General features: G+C 44.1%; 1 protein-coding gene across 1 annotated transcript; it reads left to right on the top strand.

Annotated features, from left to right (window-relative positions):
• The first annotated feature begins 2,812 nt into the window (after positions 1–2,812).
• LOC109738295 (uncharacterized) lies at positions 2,813–4,382 on the top strand. The gene has a single exon (XM_045234459.2). It carries the CDS (start codon positions 2,977–2,979, stop codon positions 4,219–4,221), a length of 1,245 nt encoding a protein of 414 aa, XP_045090394.1. The 5' UTR covers positions 2,813–2,976; the 3' UTR covers positions 4,222–4,382.
• Positions 4,383–11,251: the final 6,869 nt, after the last annotated feature.

Here is an 11,251-nt window from a genome sequence, read left to right as displayed (position 1 = left end):
ACCAAAAGATCGCATCCGAGCAACTCAAGAGAAATTGGCGGGATTCTTTCTTGACCACGTCATCAATCCAGCCGGAGAATACCATGTGGAACTTGACTTCAGATGTTAGGGATTGTAAGAGATCTTATATTATATATATGTAGCTAGTAGCGTCGGATAAATATACGAAAACTTGTTGTTCGACCAATCTGTCGGAGAAGGAGAGGTCGATCACTTCTCTCTGTATATGTTCATGATGATCTTGTGTACTTAATGGTTTTCTTCATTTGCTTACTAGCTAGCGTGTCGAGTTCTCTCTAGTACGTAGCGTCGACCGAGCACGGAGATAAGAGAGGCCACTTCTCTCTATTAGCTAGCTAACACAATATATGAAACCCCTAAATTAACCCTCCAACCCCCCCCCCCCCCTTCAAAAAAACAAAAACCCCAGCTCCTGAGCTGCTGACGCGTGGACGCTTTTTGGTCCCGGTCGTTGGTGTTACCAACCGGGACCAAAGGCCCTCCTGTCTGGGCTCGCCGCTGCGGCCACGTGGAGCACCATCTGTCCCGGTTCGTAAGCGAACCGGGACTAAAGGTGTTGGGCTTTAATCCCGACCCTTTAGTCCCGGTTCCAGAACCGGGACATGGGCCTCTGGAACCGGGACAAATGGGCATTTTTCTACTAGTGATCAAGAGAACAAATAATATTAGCTTCCCTTGGAACAAAAATCAAAACAACAAATAACAAAAACAAATCTAAGTGCATCGAAATGGATTATTAGATTGAAAGCAGTATGACAATTATTACAAAATTATTAGTTTCTAGAATAAAATGCGTGTAATATACTGGGTGTCTTCCTGGGTGGTGCTTGCCATGACAAATTTGCAGAAAATCTTGGCTAGGTTATTGTCCAACTGAAAAGTTTGAGGAGTGAAACTACTGAAAGAAACATGGGAACCTCAAAGTGCAACAACTTAATTAATTCGTTCAATTGAAATATTAGATCAAACATAGTTTACTTACAACCCACATATATGATGGTGAATTATGATGACAAAATCTACTCTTCAACAATCCATCTTTTTGGGAGCTTTTTGATGTTCAATCCTACTAGTCAATGTGTACATGCAATGCATATTAATTTAGAAGTATATTAAGTGCATGCGGATATTAAGTAGGATATTCTTTGCGTGTTATTATGTGATTAGCACTATATTTGGCATGAAATTAACTGCACGCTAAACGTGTTGAGCGCTCGACATTGAAGCAGTCTAGGTCGTTGGATTAACATGATTTGATGGCCGAGATTAATTGGATCTGCCCCTTTGGGTCTTTTTATATTGGTATAGATATAGATATAGATGACATAGAGAGGAAAACTGTACATACATGCAAGGCACACAGTCAAATAGGGTTGTGAGTCCATAAAACATGCAATTCTTTACACCAATAAAATACCATATTAGCTTCCCCAGGAATTAATGAACGTACAAACAGAAAATATGAAAAATTGTCTAAGTGCATGGAAATCGATTACCATATTCAGAGCAATAGGATATTTCTCACAGAAATATTAGCTTCTAGGCTAAAACACATGTAAGATACTTGGTGCTTGTCATGAGTGGTGGTCACCATGAAAAGTTTTGAGAAAAGGTCCAATTGAAAATTTGAGGAGAACAACATTGAAGATATATATGAAACCTCTGAATGCAATAATCTACCTTGCTGTATTAGAAAATTAGATTCGAAATATAGAGCTTGCTCATAACGACATATATAATGGGAATAAGCAGTGTGACAACATCCTCTCTTCCACTGTTACAGTTTGTTTTGCTGGAAGCTCTTTCTTTTTTCATCTTACAACACATACATGCAAGGCGTGCAGTCAAACATCAATTAGTGGGCAATCTCTCCGGTCTTCAACACATGTAGCTATCCGGACGCTAGTTGCGATCAGACACATGGGAGTAGGGGATTTAAGGGCCATGGAGGAGGGCGACAGAGGCAGCACGAACAGTACATGTTGCGCACATGGACTGACATATATCCTTGGATCTTTTTGGGACAAACTCCCACTCTAGACGGAATGGCGATTCTTGAAGGAGCGGTGGTTGTGGCGCTTGCGGAGGATCTTTTCTTGTTAATAACGTGATTGACTATAATTATGAGCGCGTGAGACAATTTTGTGAGGAACTTTTTTTTGAGGGAAAGAAGATCATATCTTTTAATGACGTGATTGGCTATATTTTTAGCATGGAAAGACATTTTTGTGATGAACTTTTCTTTTAATGACGTGATTCGCTCTATTTCTGGCGTGGGAATAATCTTTTCATGCTAAATTTCTTTTATTTATAATTATTTTTACTTTGGAATAATCCGAGCCATTATAAATTGGTCCCACCGGATGAACGGTTTCTATTTTTCAGTTTTTTATCGATTAATGGGAATAATCTGAGCCATTATAATTCGGCCTACCAGATTAACAGCTCACAATTTCTAATTAACATGGGATTTTTTATGAAAGTATAGGTAGGTATATAGAGGTATAGATAGATAGATAGATAGATAGATAGATAGATGTTATTGGGAACAAACAATGTTTCTTTTGTGGGGGAGGGAACAAACAATGTTAATGGTCGTATAGCAATGTTATCATCTGCGTTTTGTACTGTGTTTAAAATAATAAATAAACATGCATTGGCATTAGAATTAAAAATAAAGTAGGTAATGTCTTTCTTTTTAAGAAGATTGGTCATGGTTCGGAGTCCAGTCCACTACTCTACCACCCACCGGGCACTGGCGATCCTTTGTTCCCCTTTCCCTCTGGCGGTGCTCCTCTTCTTGGGCTCCTGCTGTGCTCGTCTGCTGATCCGGTGAGCAAATCCCCCCCACTCGATCGATTCCGTTGTTTCCATTACGCATTCACGCTGGTCACCCACAAATTTGTACTATCGATGATTAGTTAGGGTTCAGTTCAGGAGCTCAAGCGCGCGGTAATGGCGGCCCCCGCTACTGAAGCCCCTGTTCTTCCCCCCGCCAAAAGGAACAAGGCGGATACGAGTCTTCTGCATACCTCAGCGGCCCTTCCGGCCGCAGACTGGTCCGCCCTCCTGCCCGATCTCGTCCGTCGCGTCGCTGACTCCCTGCTCGCCACCAACGACCTCGACTGCTACATGGACTTCCGCGCCGTCTGCTCCGGCTGGCGCGCCGCCACCGACGACCCCAGGAGCGACCCCTCCGATCCCCGCTTCCGCCCGCAGCGGTGGGTCATCCTCGACGACGGCGCCGACCCCCGCTTCCTCCCGTACCGGTTGGTCTTCCTGAACGACGGCGCCGACCTGCTCCTGCTGAACGCCGCCACGGGGCGCTTCCTCCGCAAGAGGACCCCGCTGCGCCGCCGCTACTCCGTCGTCGCCACCACTCCTGGCGGCCTCTTCGTCCTGGCCGACCGGAACCATTCTCGAGCCGCCTGCGTCTTCAATCCTCTCACCGGCGTCCTGATCCGGTTCGCGGCACCCGTGCCCACCGAGGAGGTCGCCGTCGCCACTGTCGTCTTCGGTCGCGGCTCTTCGCCCACGCTCAACTTGTTCTGCGACTCTTCTCTGAACTTTTACGTGGCTGCTCCTGTCAGTGAAAGTTTCAACAAACATAATGTTTCCACTTATTATTTCTTACGGAAGGCGGTCAGAGGCGGGTGGGGATTATGTTATCCATGGAGGTATTTTGTTATGTGCAAGATCTTCGATCTGATCGAGTCGCTTCATGTCGATCCGATCAAGTTCTTCTCTCAGGATCTTCCTGTGGCCGGGCACACCAACGACCACGGCTGGTGTTTCCTTGTCGAATTGGGTGGCCAAGTGCTGGTTGTCATCAAGCTGCACCGATGTGTCAAGGTTTTCAAGATGGAAGTCGATAGCATCGTGCCTGTTGAGAGCATCGGTAGCCATGCCATCTTCATTGGTCATCACAGGTGCCTGGCTGTTGACACCCATAAGTTCCCGTCTGTGGAGGCCAACTGCATCTACTACGTTGAGCGTCTGGCCTCATCTGCCTACATCTGCATGTACAATCTCAAGGACGAGGAAGACGAGATGATCTCAGCTGGGGCCGTAGATTTCATGAAGACAGACAAGCTGTTCGTCATTGCCCCACACCGCCCTTTCACCATCATCCACCTTCTCTCCAGCTACACCATCAATGTCCGGGATTCTCAACTGCCGCTACAACAGGACGCCAACTAACGTTTGGCTATGAAATGGTTTTATTTTCTCTCTTAGTCTTGCTATGAAACAGACTTGACTCTAAGTTATTTTAACTGTGGTGGAACTACTGTTTGTGGCCCAAATTAGGACCTCATATGAACCCAGTGCTCTATCTGTTTTACCTGATGCTACCTTTTGTCTGTGTGCACTTGTTCTTCCCTTATATCACTTAACAATGCAGTGTGGTGCTAGCAAATATCTGGTTCAGTTTATTCCACTTCTCTGAATTTAGCCCTGCAACTAAATCGTTGAATATATGCGGTTATCTGTAGGTTTTGTTATTTTTTTCAGTAGCAAATGCAGTCTCAGTTTTTTTCCGCCTTTCTGAATATTGCTTCTGCAACTGAATCTTTGAACATTTCAGTACCAAATGTAGGCTTTGTTCCTTGTTTCTTTTTCATATCCTAATTCCAGGCGCTACTGCAGAATGGTCTAGTTGCAGCTCAACATTGCCGTTAAGATTTGCTGTTTATGTCCTAATTTCTGACAGTTTGTGATTGCTGATTCTAAAGGGGTTCTGTAGATTCAGATGTTTTACATATTTTCTCTGGGCAGGTACTCTATGTCCACATATATTGTAAGTATCCTGATCGGCGGATAAAGGCGTACAGATTGAATCATAATATATAGTATTACCTCCGTCCGTGTCTAGATACGGCATCCGTATCTAGACAAATCTAAGACAAATAATTTGGGACGGAATTTAATAATGTTGGTTCAGTATAGGGATATTGCCGGGTTATGCCGGGTTGGAGTAATATCAAACTCATCCTAATTAGATAGATTGGCGTAGATTCTGTTTTTCCTGCTTGCTGTTTTTCACTTATTATATTTAGATTCGAACCGGGATTCAGAAATCAGCTTATATATATGCATTGGCCAAATTGGGCCGACTTCAATCATGCAATTTGAACATTGGCAGTGTGCTGTTGCAACTTCACTCTTGCTCAGTGTCATTTATAGGTTATATATAATTATGTTTAGTGCCATAGATAGATTGTAAATGTCAGCTATCCTAGTGCTTGTGTTGCTTGATATGAATTGATGGCTTGTCTGCGCTTATGCAATAATGCAAGGGTAGAAAAAAACCTGGCCGCAAAAGCAGCTGGGTGACTTTCTTCAAGGAACACATTTACAACACACAAGAAGCTCACTATACACTAGCTCTGTACCAATGGCCTCTTCCAACACAAACTCGGTAACTCTGTCCGGCGATCGAGCTCTTGTTATTTCAAAGATCCTGGCATTCCTCTCCTTCCAAAGGTGCCGGGCCACATACATCGCAGCAGTAATCTGTCACTTGTGCTGAGTGTCAATTGCATCAAGGGCAATCCCTGCCCTGTTGTCACACTTAGAACTGAATCGGTGCCACACCTCTTTGGCAAACGAGCACGAGATGGTGAGGTGGCCAGCATTTTCTAACCACTGATGACACAAGCTGCAAGAAGCCTCGTGTGGCCACCCTCTGTTCCTCAATCTGTTAGTTGCCCGGTTCAGGGTTCCTGCTTTGAAGCAGCAGCCAGAAGTACTCCCTCTGTAAAGAAATATAAGAGCGTTTGTAGAACTAAAGTAGTGATCTAAACGCTATTATATTTATTTATGGAGGGAGTAGAATTTAATTTTGGCCTGAGGCTTTGATCTTGCAAACCTTCTCAAGCAAGGACTGCGGCACTGAGTTAGGATTTGAAAGTTGTACAGAGACTGAGCTGAGTAAGCAGATACTGAGTTCGGAATTGCAATCCTACAAGGCCTCTTTGACAGATACAGTACATTTTCCCTTGTTGCCAAAAGGAACAGCACTGGATGTCTTTAATCCTCAGCCCCCAATAAGTATATGTTTGGAGCACAGTTTTGCTTCCAGTTAACATGGCACAAAAAGTTTCTCCTCATAAATTACACAAACCACCTACTTTTGGTGCTAGTTTTGCACAGAACACCTACTTTACGGGTTTGTTGCACAAAACACCACAAATTGGGGTAATTCATTGCAACTAGGTCTAATCCGCCATTTGGGTGTGTTGACATGATTTCTAACAAGATGGTCCAGTTTGTAAGGGCACCGCGGCAAAAAAAAAAAAGATTCCACATCAGCACCCAATTAGAACTGTCAATATTCTCACAATTCTTTGCTTGAATTGAGCTGAATTTTCCCCATAATATTAGTGAGTGCATGCACGATTTATTTGATTTTTTACATTTTTTGGAAACGTTAATTTTTAACAAAAAAAATTGAACGAGTCAACTAACATTGCAAATATCATACAAATTGTTGGTCCGAATGAGCTGCCTTTTCCCAAAATAGTATTGGATACATGTGTGATTTACATGATTGTTCTGCATAGTATGTTTTTGAGAATTTTGAATTTTGAGTAAAAAAAATTGTACGAGCCAATGTAAACTACGAATATCTCACTATAATGTGATCCAAACCAGCTGAAACTTTCCAGATTCATTACTGGTTACATCTAGTTTAGCACACCACAAACTTTCATGTAAAAAGCATAAGATTGATATACAAATCTAAAACGATTAATAAATAGGCACAATATTCATAAAATAAAATCAGTAGCACCAAGATATGGCAGATATTGTCGCTGTCAGGCTTTAGCATCCAAGTGATTGCCATAAAGCCATTATTGACATCATCAAGTCCGACGCACCAAAATATTACCGCCATGAGGTTTTAGCATCCGAGTAGTTGTTATGTGACCATTACAGACATCATCAAGTCGCACACACCAAAAGATTACCGCCATTAGGTTTTAGCATCCAAATATTGGGCGGTTTTGCAATATTAGTTGGCTCGTTCAATATTTTCATTCAAATTTAACATTTTCAAAAAATGCAAAAAAAAAACAATAAATCATGTGTGCACTCACTAATATTCTAGAAAAAAATCAACTCAATTGGAGCAAAGAATTGTGAGATAGTTGGCTGTTTTTTTGTCACTGATGCACTTACAAACTGGATCCACTTGTCAAGAATCATGTCAACACACTCAAATGATGGATTAAACCTAGCTGCAACGAATTACCCCAAAAAATTGTGTTTTGTGCAACAAACCTGTAAAATGAGTGTTCTGTGCAAAACTAGCACCAAAAGTAGGTGGTTTGTGCAATTTTCTTTCTCATTTTGTCCGCTTTCTTGGTAAAGGTGGTGAGGTAATAAGTAGCAGTGGCCGTCAGCATAGAGTTGATGAGCACCAATCTTCCAGGCTTGGCTAAGAATTTGCCTTTCCAAGGTTTTAGTTATTTTTACAGCTCAAGGACTGACTGAACGACTGCTCTGGGAGACTACAAAACTGCTTACGCATTTGAGCATTACATAAGGAACTTTGAAGTCTTTGTTTGTACAATAGCCCGGGGAGCATCATGTCTTATACTCAAATTATACTTCTCTTGCATCAGATACAAACTAGTACAAATCTACAAATAATGCTTCTGCTGGTCCTTTTCTTTAAAGTGGATAATTAGATGAATTTGCCATTCACACGTGAACCATTTTGTTTAGGGCCATTATTGTATTTTTCCGTATATTTTTCAAATTATGAAGCTCTTGCTCATTATTTCATTGATAATTAAACTGGCAATTTCTGCAAAAAAGATAATTAAACTGATAAAACATTCACACGACCCAGTGTCACATCACGGGCGCCACCAAGCAGCTCAGCCCCACAAATAAAGCTCTACCATATAAACCAAAACAAACTACCATCCGCTGCACATAACAAACAAAAGTCTAACATATGACTCAGAAACATAACAAACAAGAACACAACAGCCTCCTTAAGAAAAACAACTACCCATCTCTCATCACCTTTCATCCCAACTACCCATCTTGTACGCCTGCTGAGGAATCCAGACACTACTTTTGATAGCCGTTGTGCCATGCTTTGATGTCGATGCCGCTCGTTTACCTTTTGCATGCCAGCCAAGTACACAATCCAACGAGGAATTGCTTAATACTCTAAACAACATTGGCATGGCCATTTCTATAGCTCCTTCTATAGGCACCATATAGCTTTTCGCTCTCACCATTCTTGTGCTCTAGGTTTATCAATTGGATACCTTGAGCATATAGTACTAAATTAAAGAGCTTACATATATGAACGCTCCCATCCCCCGTCCAACCCTCTCTTGTGAGTTGATAGTAGATCCCCAGTTTCTCTCCTCTTCTCCCAAGTTGGCCTCACCGGCCAGATTGGGGATGGGAAAGGACGCCAAGCCGCCGCTGTAAATAGTAGGTTTGGGGCTAGGTTTAGGCCAAGTGTGCCTGCATGGCATCTACTTGTTGGGAATCGTAGCATAATTTAAAATTTTCCTACGCTCACCAAGATGCATCTATGGAGTCTACTAGCAACGAGGGGAAAGGAGTGGATCTACATACCCTTGTAGATCGCGAGCGTAAGCGTTCCAATGAACGTGGATGACGGAGTCGTACTCGCCGTGATCCAAATCACCGATGACCGAGTGCCGAACGGACGGCACCTCCGCGTTCAACACACGTACGGTGCAGCAACGTCTCCTCCTTCTTGATCCAGCAAGGGGGAAGGAGAGGTTGATGGAGATCCAACAGCACGACGGCGTGGTGGTGGATGTAGCGGGTCTCCGGCAGGGCTTCGCCGAGCTTCTGCGAGAGAGAGAGAGGTGTTGCAGGGGAGGAGGGAGGCGCCCAAGGCTTGGATCTTGCTGCCCTCCCTTCCCCCCACTATATATAGGGCCAAGGGAGAGGGGGGGGCGCAGCCTTGCCCCTTCCTTCAAGGAAGGGTGCGGCCAGGGGGGAGTCCTTCCCCCCCAAGGCACCTCGGAGGTGCCTTCCCCCTTTAGGACTCTCCCTTCTTTCTTATCTCTTGCGCATGGGCCTCTTGGGGCTGGTGCCCTTGGCCCATATAGGCCAAGGCGCACCCCTTACAGCCCATGTGGCCCCCGGGGCTGGTGGACCCCCTTGGTGGACCCCCGGACCCCTTTCGGCACTCCCGGTACAATACCGATAAAGCGCGAAACTTTTCCGGCGACCAAAATAAGACTTCCCATATATAAATCTTTACCTCCGGACCATTCCGGAACCTCTCGTGACGTCCGGGATCTCATCCGGGACTCCGAACAACTTTCGGGTTTCCGCATACATATATCTCTACAACCCTAGCGTCACCGGACCTTAAGTGTGTAGACCCTACGGGTTCGGGAGACATGCAGACATGACCGAGACGCCTCTCCGGTCAATAACCAACAGCGGGATCTGGATACCCATGTTGGCTCCCACATGTTCCACGATGATATCATCGGGTGAACCACGGTGTCGAGGATTCAATCAATCCGTATGCAATTCCCTTTGTCAATCGGTATGTTACTTGCCCGAGATTCGATCGTCGGTATCCCAATACCTAGTTCAATCTCGTTACCGGCAAGTCTCTTTACTCGTACCGCAATGCATGATCCCGTGACTAACGCCTTAGTCACATTGAGCTCATTATGATGATGCATTACCGAGTGGGCCCAGAGATACCTCTCCGTTTACACGGAGTGACAAATCCCAGTCTCGATCCGTGCCAACCCAACAGACACTTTCGGAGATACCCGTAATGCACCTTTATAGTCACCCAGTTACGTTGTGACGTTTGGCACACCCAAAGCACTCATACGGTATCCGGGAGTTGCACGATCTCATGGTCTAAGGAAAAGATACTTGACATTGGAAAAGCTCTAGCAAACGAAACTACACGATCTTTTATGCTATGCTTAAGTTGGGTCTTGTCCATCACATCATTCTCCTAATGATGTGATCCCGTTATCAATGACATCCAATGTCCATAGTCAGGAAACCATGACTATCTGTTGATCAACGAGCTAGTCAACTAGAGGCTTACTAGGGACAGGTTGTGGTCTATGTATTCACACATGTATTATGATTTCCGGACAATACAATTATAGCACGAATAATAGACTATTATCATGAACACAGAAATATAATAATAACCATTTATTATTGCCTCTAGGGCATATTTCCAACAGTCTCCCACTTGCACTAGAGTCAATAATCTAGTTACATTGTGATGAATCGAACACCCATTGCGTCCTGGTGTTGATCATGTTTTGCCCTAGGGAGAGGTTTAGTCAACGGATCTGCTACATTCAGGTCCGTGTGCACTTTACAAATATCTATGTCTCCATTTTGAACACTTTCACGAATGGAGTTGAAGCGACGCTTGATATGTCTGGTCTTCCTGTGAAACCTGGGCTCCTTCGCAAGGGCAATAGCTCCAGTGTTGTCACAAAAGAGAGTCATTGGGCCCGACGCATTGGGAATCACCCCTAGGTCGGTAATGAACTCCTTCATCCAGACTGCTTCCTGTGCTGCCTCCGAGGCTGCCATGTACTCCGCTTCACATGTAGATCCCGCCACGACGCTTTGCTTGCAACTGCACCAGCTTACTGCTCCTCTATTCAATATATACACGTATCCGGTCTGTGACTTCGAGTCATCCAGATCTGTGTCGAAGCTAGCGTCGACGTAACCCTTTACGACGAGCTCTTCGTCACCTCCATAAACGAGAAACATATCCTTAGTCCTTTTCAGGTACTTCAGGATATTCTTGACCGCTGTCCAGTGTTCCTTGCCGGGATTACTTTGGTACCTTCCTACCAAACTTACGGCAAGGTTTACATCAGGTCTGGTACACAGCATGGCATACATAATAGACCCTATGGCCGAGGCATAGGGGATGACACTCATCTCTTCTATATCTTCTGCCGTGGTCGGGCATTGAGCCGTGCTCAATTGCACACCTTGCAATACAGGCAAGAACCCCTTCTTGGACTGATCCATACTGAACTTCTTCAATATCTTGTCAAGGTATGTACTCTGTGAAAGACCAATGAGGCGTCTTGATCTATCTCTATAGATCTTGATGCCTAATATATAAGCAGCTTCTCCAAGGTCCTTCATTGAAAAACACTTATTCAAATAGGCCTTTATACTTTCCAAGAATTCTATATCATTTCCCATCAAT

The sequence above is a fragment of the Aegilops tauschii genome, chromosome 3, assembly GCF_002575655.3.
Source record: "Aegilops tauschii subsp. strangulata cultivar AL8/78 chromosome 3, Aet v6.0, whole genome shotgun sequence".
Lineage (NCBI taxonomy): Eukaryota > Viridiplantae > Streptophyta > Magnoliopsida > Poales > Poaceae > Aegilops > Aegilops tauschii.
Note: the sequence above shows the minus strand (reverse complement) of the source record. Positions and strands in the feature narration are given on the sequence as shown.

Excerpts from the sequence above, each read along its gene's own strand:
- LOC109738295 (XM_045234459.2), top strand. The coding sequence starts at position 2,977 with ATGGCGGCCCCCGCTACTGAAGCCCCTGTTCTTCCCCCCGCCAAAAGG.